The sequence below is a fragment of the Halyomorpha halys genome, unplaced genomic scaffold (assembly GCF_000696795.3).
Source record: "Halyomorpha halys isolate HHAL.00 unplaced genomic scaffold, Hhal_1.1 Scaffold371.1, whole genome shotgun sequence".
Taxonomy (NCBI): domain Eukaryota; kingdom Metazoa; phylum Arthropoda; class Insecta; order Hemiptera; family Pentatomidae; genus Halyomorpha; species Halyomorpha halys.
Genome location: NW_027107668.1, coordinates 440410 through 454779, shown reverse-complemented (window position 1 = coordinate 454779; position 14370 = coordinate 440410). Strand labels below are relative to the sequence as shown.

The 14370-nt window shown below is 29.5% G+C and overlaps 1 protein-coding gene across 1 annotated transcript in view; it reads left to right on the top strand.

Annotated features, from left to right (window-relative positions):
* Positions 1–14364, top strand: part of magu (SPARC related modular calcium binding-like protein magu) — an 89677-nt gene extending 75313 nt beyond the window's left edge. The window contains exons 4-14 of the mRNA XM_014422395.2: positions 1644–1691; positions 1774–1866; positions 1950–2180; positions 2266–2331; positions 7101–7175; positions 7266–7391; positions 8444–8554; positions 9640–9709; positions 9802–9871; positions 10856–11024; positions 13174–14364. Coding sequence (XP_014277881.2) covers positions 1644–1691; positions 1774–1866; positions 1950–2180; positions 2266–2331; positions 7101–7175; positions 7266–7391; positions 8444–8554; positions 9640–9709; positions 9802–9871; positions 10856–11024; positions 13174–13253 — 1139 coding nt within the window. The 3' untranslated portion in view covers positions 13254–14364. The remainder of the gene's footprint in view (positions 1–1643; positions 1692–1773; positions 1867–1949; positions 2181–2265; positions 2332–7100; positions 7176–7265; positions 7392–8443; positions 8555–9639; positions 9710–9801; positions 9872–10855; positions 11025–13173) is intronic.
* Positions 14365–14370: the final 6 nt, after the last annotated feature.

The window sequence follows — 14370 nt, the reverse complement described above, 5'->3', positions numbered from 1 at the left end:
GATAGTTACATACTTTAGTTTTAAAATTTTTGTTGGAATTATGACTGTAAAAATTTGAAATTACAGTAGTACAGTAAGTGAGTAAAGGTATTTTACTCTTTATAATAAAATTGAATAAGCATTCACTTATTATAACCTAATTATTCCAATCTTTTAGTTCTATTATACATATTTTAATAATAGATTGTTACTTTTTTCATATTTAGTTATACTACTTCAGAAATTATTTGAAGTTTTTGCAATTTGAATTGCAAAAATTCAAATAAATTATAAATAACTAAAAATGTTTAATAAGGCTAGTTTTTGGTTATGACAGAAACAGAGAGAAATGCTTTATCTGGCAATGCTGCTCAAAAATACATTGGGTTCCTAAAACACACAGCCTACTTATCAATCCATGATTGGATATATAAATACTAACATATATTAAAAAAGCTATAATTTTTTTTTAAATAAATAGAAAAGTTACTTTTTATAACCATTGACATCTCGGTCAAACCTTGTTGGGCATACCCTTGGTAACAACAAAGATATGATAGAAATACTTTATGTTAAAATTATAATATCATGATCAATAATGATAAAACCTGTCTTCTTTACAGTTCATTTTAATACAAATCCAATCAAATAATTAGATTTATTAAATTATCAAGACTACAATGATTAAAAAAAGATATCTGCTGATGTTGAGCCTGGTGATTATTCGTGATTCATTTTGTTTTGATCAATGTATTTCCAAAATTATTAGTATTTTGTGAGCAATATTGTGTTCAGAAATACCAACCATTGTATCTCTGAATAAGATTCCAGGAAGTGAAAAGTTAAAAGTTTTGGATATTTTCTTCATAGATATGCATATCTTCTTGTAATTTTTATTATGGAAAAAATATAATTGTAATTTAGTTTTTGTTAGAAATTGATCACTTAAACAACTTCAATCTTGCATAGACATCAGCTCCACCTTAAATATTCTTTATACCATCTATTGCTTTTTTTTTTGGAAGATCGATGATTGACCGTGTGTACTAATAAATGGAAGATGGTTAAATAAAAACTCAAATAGTAATAACTATTTTAGGTTCAATTAAAATAGTTATTACTATTTGAGTTTTTATTTAACCATCTTCCGTTTATGATTTTTTTTTTTTTTTCGATTTCGTCACTGTCCCAAGGTTTGGCCTAAAGTCATTCTTTCTATCTCTTCCTGAAAATAGGTTGCCATTTACTTCTGCTTTAAGCGATACAATTTGATGACCCTTTTTTTGAGGGCATTGTGTCTTTTTCTTGGCTTCTCATCTTTCCATATTATGTTTGCTGTTAGAAGATAATGATTACTTCCGATCTCAAATCCAATTTTGATTCTGGCATCCCGTATTTCTTGCATTTCCTCTATATTCTAACCAGAATATAATCTATATTAGATTCCTTAAACACATTTAATAAAAAAAAAAAAAATGTAAGTAAAATTATTCATCAATTTTTATCGCAAATTAAGTTCGGAATCTACTTTTTTGTCTAGAAGAACATTCAAAACCACATAAATCAGTCTATACATTTTTTTCTTAGTTCTAATCATTATTATTAATCTTTTTGTTAAAATAATGGTTCTATTTCTTATTGTAATTGAAAATATTTGTTTTTAGACAAACAGCGTCGAGACCCAATGAGAAGAGAACACAAGCATAGGAAAGGTAATTTTGTTTGTTATCTTTTTGTAAATTAGATAGCAAAAACCATGTACAAAAAACTATACAAAGCTTTATTTGAACGCAGCTTGCAGAAAAATAGACAGAACAAAATTAATTAACAACCTCGTGAGGATTTTTAAAGTCGAATTCACTAGGACTGATAAGGTTCCTGCAGGTGGTAAGTTTTCTTTTGTTTATTTCGAGTGGCATCAGTTGTAGGTTTGTTATAGTAATAAAATAAAAAAAAAAACTTCTGTGTAGGAAATGAAACTGAACTTGAGAAAATGGGAGTTGAATGGAAATTTGGAACGCTGGATATGAATTCAAATAAAAATCTGACATTAAATGAATATCAAGAATTAAAAAAGCTAGTCCGAAAAGCTGTTAAACCTAAGAAGTGTTCTAAAAATTTCATAAATATTTGCGACAGGGACAAAGACGCTACAATTACTTATCAAGAATGGACAAATTGTCTGGTCAAAAAGCCAGTTGGTAAGTTGAGTAGGTAAAAGTTTAAAAAAATCCATTCCAATAAAATTCAAATTTCACTGTTTCTAAATTTATTTTACATTTACAGCCAAAAAATTTAAAGATAAGAAGAAGAAATCATCTTCAAAAGTTGGAAGCCCACATCTTAGCCCAGGTGAACAGAATTTTATTTAAAAATGAACATCAAAATTTATTTTCTGACTGAAATGAATTATACAGTAGGCTCCCAATACATTCCTTTTTTTTTTCTGTGTTTTTAAAAATCGTAATATTTATTTATGAACTATTACCGTCAAATAAATATTGCCAATTTTTCAACTTACCAAATTGAATTTACTTTTGCCAAAGATCTACATTAATTGAAGTTGATCCTCTGCATAGTATTATTAAATAAACTTCAACTTGAAGGCTTTGATTATTCAGGAATGGAAGGAAGAGACTTGAAAAAAATCTCGAGTGGCTGCTCAGCTGTTTAACATAAACAATAATTGGCATAAACAATAATTAGGGATGAACAGCGCCTTAAGGTTTTCGAAAATAAAATGTTATGCAAAATATTCGGATTGAAATAGGATGAATTAATGGGAAAATTTAGAAGATTACACAATGCTGAATTAAGGGACCTACACCCCGTAAATATAATTCAAGTTATTTCATTCCGTGTATAAGATAGATGTGTCAGGATGTGTAGGGCTTAATAATCAGCGAATCACTAAAATGTTAATAAACACTGAAACATCAGTCTGAGGAATAGACCGAAACGTAGATTGGAGGGTTGCGTTAAAACTGATTTAGTAGAATTAGGGTTCCCACTTCCAAAGTCCCTCAGTATGTGAGTGAGGGTTTCTTGCTTCTAAAGTCCCAAATGTTTTACAGAGTATTTTTCACTTTGCATTTTAGAGGCCTCCTCGGAAGTAGATATTAGTGTTAATGAAGATTATAAGTAATTATGGGTTTATGATAATTTTTTACTAGTATTTAGAATAAATCAAAAATTAGGCGTTTGATTTTCCAGCGAACAGCCCTGAAGAAGGATAGAAACTCTAGCCAAAACGTTGGCACATTAAAAATAGGTTAATTGAACTTATTTGTGTTTTTCATTGACCTCACCCCCAACCATCTTCTCCTCGTTCATCATCCACGGTCAACTATCTCTCATAATTATAAATCAAAAATATGTGCGAGACTCTCTGAAATAAGCGGTAAAATTTCTTTGTCTCACCATTTGTTGACAATTTTTATTATTTTAGTATCAGGAAATAGGATTTCATTGAAAGAAATCTTTCTTAATTAAGTGAAATATATCTTCTATTCATAAATTTCCATTAATTCGTACTCTAAGAAAGAAATTATGGGTTTATGATACAAATAATTCAGACTGTGAATTTTCTAAATAACAGAAGAATACTAAAAGACAAAATATCAGTAGTTTAATAATAATAATACTCAATGAAAAATAAGTGGGTTCCTGAAAGATGAATTAAAAAATATGGTTTATACATATCATGAAACTTATTGTGCTTAATAATGAAAATAAGGTTAAACAAAAATACCTATAAAGATAAAACGGGTAGAAGCCAGTAATAATGGAAATTATTGCTAATACTAGTCTGATTTAAATGATGTTTGTTTTATTTTATAAAGAATCAAATAATATTTTAAATGAATAGATAAAAAAAAAATTGTCATTCTCATCATGTGAGACTTGGGTTATTCAAAACGTGAAACTGTATCTGAAAACTAGAATTTGAAATTTCGCACAACTGCAATACTTCCCTTTACTAAATATTTGATATATCGGTAATTTAAAGTAATATTGGTCCAAGGAACTCACTTGCATGCCCATCAACGTGACAATACCAACTAGAATTCATTTTAACTCTTCTCTTGTTATAATACTCAGTAATAGTAACATTGATATACACAATACTAATGGAGAACCACCGATGTAAATTTTCTTAATATGATTTTATTATGACGATATTTTCGTGAAAAAAAAAAAAAAATATTTATTCTTGGAGAAGTTTGTCAGGGGGTGCGGTCAGCAATGAGCAACATACATAAACAAAACCATATTTATTTATTTTATGCCGACGTTTCGACCTGAGTTTCAGGTCTTCATCAGGGGTTGTGGCATAGAAGGCAGGTTGGTAACTGAAGCTCTTTGCTGACCGCACCCCCCCGACAAACTTCTCCAAGCATTAATCTACGGTCAACTATCTACACCTCAATATGAATCTAGTAACACGGGGCCAACGACGTGATAACAACCATATAAATATTTATTTATTTATAATTACAGAATTATTATCTTATCACAGAAACAAATATTACAGAAAATCTATATTTCTGTACAATTTCTTTTTGGTTTTTTTTTTTTTTCTGATAACCTGTGTTTTACACAAATGCTGTTGCTATTATTGAGAGTCTACTGTATGTTTGTATTGAAAATAATTTTCTAATTTTTTTTTTAAAAATACAGTGAGAGCCAAAATTAACATATTTCTCCATTCCCTCTCCCCCCCCCTCACAATTCTATGAATTTATAAGAATTAGTGTTTACACCCATTTTACCATGCAATTTCTTTATCTAAGTATCATCAGCTGTCTGTATTAGTGGAAAAAATAGAATTTTTTGGCTGGGGCCGTTTGAAATTCATGTTATTCTTTCTATATTTAAAGATATATCAGCAGCCACTTAAAACAAATTGAACTAAAGAAAACTTATGCATTGCTGTAGGACTATAGCATTCATTCGATCCCTGATAACGCACCTCCTAATTCTTCATAACGCTTAGCAGCTTTGTTAAGGCTTTCTATATTATTAATATCATAGATAGAAGGTAACTATAACATTGTTGATGTATCTCTTATTATTTAGCATGCTTGTTAAATATTAACATAGCCCCTAATATTAAATCTAACTGTATGCATGAATCTCTTGTAAAGTCTTGTCCTAAAACCTCTCACTCAACTAACTTATATTAACCTGTACATTTGAGCCTCTATGCTTTAATTATTATATGAAAATACATCAAAAATATGAAATAAATATTTGTCAAATAATAATTAATTAAAAATTATATTTTTTAAAGCAATTTGTCATTTCTACTGTTAATACTTGCGACAGCGATTGACAACACATTATCGTCAAGGGAGTTCACTTTTTTAGGTTCTGCTGCCTTTAAGGATTTTTATACTCCTTCAATTTTTTTTATTATCAACTTTATCCAAATTGTTTTTTGAATTTATAAATAAATGTATTTACTTATGTATTCTTTTATTTTACACACACTTCCAATAACATTTTTACATGCTCAAAAGTTGTTTTTTTACATTGCTATAGATTATTCAATGTTTATAGAAAATGTTTTGATATGCAATAACTTTATAGAGTCCTTATCCAGTAATTCATTTAAAAATCCTTTAAAACAATCATAGCTGATTGCATAGATTCTATGGCATACATTGGTGAGGAAAATAGTCTTCATGGTTAAAAAAATTTAAAATACTCAGTTAAATATTACATTTTATACATTATGAAAATAATACTTGTTTAAATTAAAACAAAATAAAATATCGAAAAAATTTGAGGTTCTCCCGAGGTCAAAGTGTTAATAGTAATTAAATAATTTGTTTCTAATTGATTCCCCACAATTACTTTTCAAGTGAACTTTGCCACCACAAATCGGATGTTATTGTTCTCCTCTTTCATTCCTTGCGTCACAATAAGCAATTCAAAACACTTTACGTCATTGTAGCAATGATATGACAGTATGTTCCATTATTTTTGTAGTAGATTTGTTCTAAAATATCTTCTGTTTTGGATTATAACTTTCCGGCTTCTCTTAATTTCAGGTCTGCCAATCTTTGCAAATAATAACTATCCAAATTATTAAGTGCTGTATATTTGCTTTATCTGCTTTCCCTCTAGGTAGATATTGTATTGCTTCTCCTCCTCTTTAACTTCCTCTTTGTGCCTTTCAACATCGAGTTCATTTTATTCTAGATCTAAATTTATCTCTGGCTCAAGCTTAGGTTATCAGCTTTTGCATCGTCTTTCTTTTTGCTTATCCTATTATAGCCAAGTCAAGGCCTTCCATTAGGTCTGACACCACTTGGTATTGCCTCTATAAATTTTCATGAGTCTTATTCAGAGCTGATTTGGAAGACATGTCTGAACGATCTTAACTGTCGTTTCTCCAGGGTCCCTTTTAAAGCTGGGGTATTTAGTTCTTCTCTAATTGTTTCATTAGATCGCTGCATGTTTTTGAAGCCAATCTCTGCGAGTACTTCATCTCTATTGCAATAATTCAGCTTCATTTTTTGTTTGGAAGAGCCCAGCTTTCTGCTCCATATAACAGAATAGGTATATATGAGGCATTGAGAACCTGAGAGGACTATCCCATATTTTTGAGAAAATTGAGTTCAAAGTGTATGTCATGCCATCTGTTGGCAGTTTAACAGAGAGTCCAATATGTCTTTGACCTCTAGTCAGCAGTGTAAGAGTGGCTTTATTGATTCGGTCACTGCTAATCTCTAACTTTAGACCATATTTGCATAGTTCTTATTGTATAAGCTTCCCCACTTCCTCTAATCACAGTACTCTGATCGGAGAACACATTTAAAACTTCCCTGAATGAGATTCACTTTTAAGTTCCTTTATGCTGTAAAAAATTCAAATGTACATCAAAAAATAAATAGCATGGTATATATAAATAAAGTAATCCTCAAAAGATTCAATAATTTTAAGAAATAACAAAATATTTTTTAATGAAATTAACATTATATAATGGCATTGTAAATGTTGTAAAATGACTTTATTAACAGTTCTTTTAGGCCTTCTTAACTAAGTGATAAAGAATTTTTTAAGTACGAATCAGAACTAATTGAGACAGATTGAATAAACCATTGGTGTTTCAGGACTACCAGGTCTTCTTAATGAGCGAGTTGCTTCTGTCGAAGAAATACCTCCCGAGAAGAAAGATGAGCCAGAAGGTAAAAATCTGACAAATTTTATGATATCCAAAACTAGGTTATTACTTTTACAAACATTTATTATTGCCTAACATATCATGTGTTTTTCAGTGAGTGACTGTTTGACTGACAGGAAAAATGTTCTCGGCGAACTAACTGAAATTCACTTTGAGTTGTTTATACCGGAGTGTACACCTGATGGCAGGTATCAAAAGATCCAGTGCTACAAATCAACTGGTAATTTTCAAATTGACATCAAATAATATTGTTTATATTAATGAGCAAATTTGAAATGAATTTCATTTCTTAAGGTAATTAATATAGATAGTTTTATCTCTGGCAGTAACTTAAAAATATATATATCTGTCTACTAAGCAGCCAAGAAAACATCAAAAATAAGAATGTATTTGACTTGAGACAACTGAACCCTGCAATATTTGTGATAAATTTATATCATATACTTCTCCACATTGTGAAATTTAATGAATATACAGATAAATATCTGAGATAGTATATAACGTGCACTTGTGGCCAGCGAAACATAGAAACAATGCTCAATATTGATAGTATAGATAAATTGAATAATGTATACCATTATATATGCCAGAGTATATATAAGTCTTTCTAAATTAGAAAAGAAGGTAGTTCATTTATTTATTATTATTGTCACTATATATTATTATTTTTTTGTAATTATGTAATATTATTGTTGCTTTAATATTTTACTAGACTCTTAAATTATTGTATAAAGCTTAGTGATTATTTACTGTATGTTTGAATGAGAAATTTTCTTTAAAAAATAAAATTATTATTTTTGTATTTATCTTTAGAGTAATATTATTTTTTTTTTTTGTGATTTGTGATAATTCTGCATAAAGATCATATATCGCACTAGTATTTCTAAAGTGACACAACTCAAAATTCAAGACAACTGACAATGTGACACTCTTGCCTATGGAGGGGGAATAGCATTAAGGCAGCAAGAGTGACACAAGTGCCCTCTGGCGGACAAGCTCTGAAGCTAGGTTGATACAGTTTTGATGATTCATAAAGATATATTTACTAATTTCTTTCATAGTCATAACTCAAAAACACCGATTTTTGAGTTGTGTCACTTTAGAAATACTAGTGCGATATATTGCCATCTGGTTAGAAAAACTTTTTAATTTCCAGAACCTTTTCTGTTCTAAAAATATATATATATATTTTAAACCAGTTCATTATTATTTTAAAGTGATTTATTTTAGAGTAGATCAAATTTTATGCAACTAATTTACATCTTACAACAGGTTACTGTTGGTGCGTCAACGAAGATTCAGGTAAACCGATCCCTGGAACATCCCTGAAAGATCTCGATCCCAAGTGTGATGCTCTTCAGTTACCAATGAGGCCAATGAAAGGCAAGGAATTAATATAATACACTTCTTCTATTTTAAAAAATACTGCTGTTTGAAAGTTAATAGTTAAAGTATAATGCCTAGCAAAGATTTGAAATTTATAATTTTTTATTATAATATTTGACATGTATTGGGCTGCAAGAGGGAATGTGGTGTAATAGTCTACTTCCTATGGTGTAGGAAAAAAAAAATGATAATATTTAAAGAAAAAAACTGTTTAAAATTGTTTGAATAAAAAAGAAAAAATTTATTCTGGAGCTGAACCATTCCATATTCTTGAGTTCCATAATATGAACCCCTACAACCCATCGAGGGCTGGCATTTAATACTTTGTTAGAAAGTACTGATTTTGGAACAATGGTTAAACATGGAGGTATTATGTCACCTCATAATGACCACACTCACACCTCACAGTGATTATGCTCAATTGCCACATTTTTTCTCTAATTAATGGTATCCACTTTATAGAAGGTGGGTGGACTCTGGAGTGCTTCCAAACAACAGGGTTGACTCACGGCTACGGTAACAGAATAAATAATTATCTGCCATAGTCACATTCGAACTTGGGTCCTTGGAGCTAGTAGTAAAGTGCATAATTACTCAGCACGTAGATGGTTGCTTGACTGTCAGTAAAAATTGTAATTAGCCTCTCCCTCGTTCCCTCTTTTATTAGGTTCGGGGCGTAGACATTAATTGCTAGCACTCAGCCTGAAAGACTGAGGTGTGCCTTTCTAAGAATATGGAGATCCCTTCATTAGGTTTGCTCATCCTCTATATACATACTACGGAACTTTCCTTAACGTTCTGTTAAGGATCCATCCGTATAACAATTTGCCCCATTGCATGGTTTGTGTGGGGTGATTCCAGATAACCCTCTTAAAAAGGGCATTTCCATTCAACACTTCAGAATCAATTGCTTATTAGACCTAAAATACAATTTAGGAGAATAAGAAAGAATAATTTCTTTGGTGTGGTGATGAGATAGTGGTTTAAGATTTCAATTACTAAAAGGTTAGGATAGGTTTCATTCTATTATAAATTATAATAAATAATTAAAAGTCGAGTAATATGTTTGACTTTTGTTAAAGGTTGTCCAGAACAAAAGAAGAAGTTGTTTCTCAATGAATTGAGAGAATTTTTCATCAAAAAATATCCCAGGTAAATATTTATCATTACAATATCAGTTTTTATTTTATATTTTTATTATTTAAAATATCGGGTTTTATTAAAATTATGATTTTGTGTTACAGTAGTTCAGACCCAACTGGAGAACAATTTGCTGTTTGGACCTTCCAAGTGATTGACACCAGCAAAAATAAGGTATAAATTTTAATATATATGACTAAAGTAAATATCTTTATTTAATTATAAATAATAACTTATAAAAGGTTTTGTCAAGTATTTATTACTTTTATATATGTATATGATTGACCGTTACTGAATATGAAGAAAGGTCGAAGGGGGTTTGGTCGAAAAGGAACAAAATATAGTTATCAGCTACTTATTTGTCGATAAAAATATGTTGACAATGTAAGGGAATGAGATGACAATAAAGTAGCTAAGGTGGGGTTAAAAATGATGTAAATATAACATGTGAAAAATTATATAATAATGAACAAAAATAAAATAAAAATAAGATGTACAACAATAAGTATATTCAAAAAAGAAATGACAGAGTATTAGATTTAAAATGAACAGGAAACATAATAACACGTAAAAATAGAAAAGTTGATATAAGAGAATTAATAAAACAAAAATTGTACGCACATAAGAGACAAGAAATTAAAGAAATAAAATGAGAATAAAGAAAGGTAAAGACAATAAAGAACAAATCAGAAATTTGTAAGTATTGGGTACATTGGATACCATACTGGGTACAGGAGGACTTTGATTATTTGGTGGAACCCAGAGCTCAATTCTGTGTGTCCCATTCATATCTATCCAATTGATATGATTATCATAGTGTAAAAGTTTTTTTTGTAGTAAATGGGAAGTTTAGAGTGTTCATCAAGTAACCAAGTGTTTGGTTTTGTAGTAACCAGAATCTACAAGCAGTTTCTTTTAGTTTAGTATGGGGATTCTAAGTCTCTTGTCAAAATGGAGTTCTAGGTAGCGAATCTGTTCGACAGTCGTAGTAAGATATTAAAAAAAGAGACTGTAGAACAGATGAGTAGAGATTCACAACAGATAGTTAAGGTGATCTGATGGGATTTGTTAGGATTTATTTTTATTCTCCAATTATCGAAATTTAAGTTCCAGTGAAATATGTTATCACTAATGATTATATATTTTTCTTTAATGCAGTTTTTGGAGAAAAAAGAAATGGGCCCTTTGCGAACTTTGCTCCTTTCATTCAGCCCGAATGTGAAGAGATGTGGAAAGAAGTTTGCGAGGTATTGTGATGTAAACCATGACAAGAAAATCAGCTTGACTGAGTGGGTCAACTGCCTAGACACTGAAAGATCTGCAGTCGGTAAGCATTTAGAACATTAATTTAAGTGTTTTTTCTTTTAAAAATGATGGTTTTGTACAGTGACTGTTCCTTTGTGATAGTTTAGGTCCTAATGTACTTCCCTAGTGATAAACATGTGAAGTTGGATTGAGGTTACGGCATCTTCAATGGGATTGCTCTTCAACCGTATCTTTACTTACTCAATTAATAATAATTCTACCAAGTTTTTATGTGGATTTATTTTGATCAATAGGTATTTTTTAACATTTGCTGTCACATTTCTACTATCTGTACTATTCTATAGTAACCCAGCATTAGTGTTCATCCTTCTGTTCCTTTTATAATTACACACGTTCAATCAGCCATCTTCCATTAAAGAATTTAAACACTCAGTTTAATACAGGAATAGTTTTTAACTGAAAAATGCAAAACAAAACTTGTTAAAACCCGCCTTATATCAACAATCGGTTTTAACCTTAACATTCTACCAGGTGAACAATATTGTAAACACAGCCACGTACTCCCCCTCCCCTCCCAGTGGATGTGACCAGAGCTTGTCTGTCAAGGCTGAATGGTTGTGTCTTCATTGGGTGCTGGTTGACTGGTTGAGGTGATCTATCGAGACGTTCTGTGGTCTATTTGGTATCGATATTATTAATGTTTTCTCTGATTTGGAAAACATCAAAAAGGATCTATTGTATGTGGGCTGTAAGAGCTTATGAACAGCAACCACACGGTAAGAAAACCTGGGTTCCTGGTTAATCACTTCTGGTATTAACTACATCACCTCTTCTTTTTAATAACTGAAAATAATTTATATAAATTCTGGGTTATACACTCAAGCTGTTCACTTTATCTTATTTATCAGATTGGAAAACTACGATGTGGGTAAGGGTTTTCCTTAATTGCATAAAAGAAGCTTATGTATTTCTTGAAAACTAATGAATGAAAAATAAAAAACGTTTCCTATAAAAAACACTTAGTCATTCTTGTAACGTCTTTTTTAATTCGGAGTTTGGCCGTTCTCGGCGCAGAAAACAACTGGGCGGTTAGATTTCAAGCTAATGGGTTCATTTTATTCTCTTTTCTTTCCCTATTTTTATTTTACCACCCCTTCTTTTCTCAATTTTCTTTACATGTAGTTATGTACGGTATTAGTTATGTTCACCATATATTGTTATTGTTGTTTTCAAAATATTTTTTTTTTTTTTTCATTTTATTAATTCCATTCTGTAAAATTATTCACTTTATGTCATTCTGTTTATATTTTCTTTTTTCTTTTCTATATTCATTGGTTATCTTGTTCTGTTCTTAGCCCTGATAAAGGCTAGAAACTCTGGCCGAAACGTTGGCATGATTAAATAAGTTACTTCAACTTATTTGTGATATATTTTGACCGCACCCCCTAATCATCTTCTCCTCATATAAGTCATCCACGGTCAACTATATCTCATGATTATGAAAAATAAAAAAGTATTTTTGTGGAATTAAACTATCCAGTGCCGTGTACTCTAGGATTTGTCTAATTCGGGATCAGTAATTTAATTTTATCTCCCTTTCTTATCTATCCTTTTATGATAAGTTTATTTTTATATTTTCTTAATTTTTTTCGATGGATCAATTCCCATTGCTTAATAATTATTTTTGTCATCTAATAAAGAACTCATTTTTTTATTATAGCTATTGTTAACAGTTACTTCAATTTTTTTGGTTTTGTCATATTTTATTATGTTGAGATTTGGTTTCAAAAATGTTCTATTTTAAATATCTCATTATTTATTTAATTATGTAATTTATATTTTATGTTATTATTGTGTGCAAAGTCGTATTTATTTGTTAAATGTCTGCTGATAGAGGGAAAATGAAGAGAAGATTTAACACAATAAAAACTTAAATGGAATAAATAATTAATTTAATTTGAAAAAAAAGAACTTTGAATCATACAAATAATTTAAAGCACATAAAAATTAAATAAATATTTACATATCGGAAATAAAAAATTAAATCTGTACCGCTACAACACTTAAGCTGTTTTCACTTTATTTTATCTTCAATATAAAAATATATCTAAGTAGTCATTACTAATATACTATTAGTGATTACATATTTATAAATATTCTTGCCATTACTATTTAAAATTAATACACAATTTGTTTTTTCTATTTTTCAGGAATGACGGTTACCCAAAGCCCAAAAAGAAAGGGCCCTAATCCATTAGAAACGATACTGAAACCTGACGATTATGATTGATGGCACAACGCATATCAATAATAACTTTTTTCATAAAATATTACCGTTCAAATACGGTGGCAGTACGACAGTCTCTGTCCAGAACTGTTATCACAAGGAAACATCTGTAAGCTCCGCAAGAGATTCTTAATTTATTTATAACATACTGGAATTTCACTAGTTCCAGTTTGTCATGTGTGACTGGAAGCATCGAGCTGATTATTTTGCTATCAATGTATAAATTTAAGCATAATTTATTTTTATATTAATTTCAGAAACGTGTGATAATGTGTACCTTGTAAATGAGAATGAAGGAATAGATTTTAAAAAGTAATAATAGAAAAAAAAATTAAATTAAGAAAAACAGATATTAATTCTTGAATGTATAGACTCTTGTGATATATTTGATTCAATGATAGGCCTAATAACTCATGTATGTAGCTAAACTCAAAAATGTAAATATTTATTAACGATATAAGTAAATACATATTGTAAAATTAGGATAAAAGAATTTTTACTTTATTTTAATGATTGTAAATTTCTACCATAAATTGTTTTGTTTATAATTTTTTTTTTTAGTTGAGTAGTTGAATACTTGAAAGGCTTAGGTCAAGAATGTGGTAAGTGACAATTTTGAAAGCAATTACAATTTTGTGGAAAATGATTCTTCATTTCTCTATAAAGCTATTTATTGTATTCATTTATCTAATAACATAATTCCAATATTTATCTAAATAACAATATTTCTATAATATAGAATATGAATGGTATAAAACACTAAACTAGAATTGTAAAATTTTCATTATGTTGCTTAACCATACTCTTACCCTGAAACCTTCATATATATCTATTACATACTATTAATGGACATTCTTATCTTCTATTTGAAAAATCAATGGTGGTGAGCTATTAGTTCTTGTTCTGTAAGAACTTATTTTTGAATCCACATATGTAAAAAGGAATCAATTAACATTGTTGTGAAATTGTGTTTTATAATTTACATTGATAGTTTTTTCTAGAATTTTTATTTTGCAATATAAGCCCAAGGCATATCATGATGAGATATAGATAGAATCTTAAAATTTTGTTGTGAAATGAAAAATATTATTGATCCAACCTTTAAACAAAAAAAAAATAT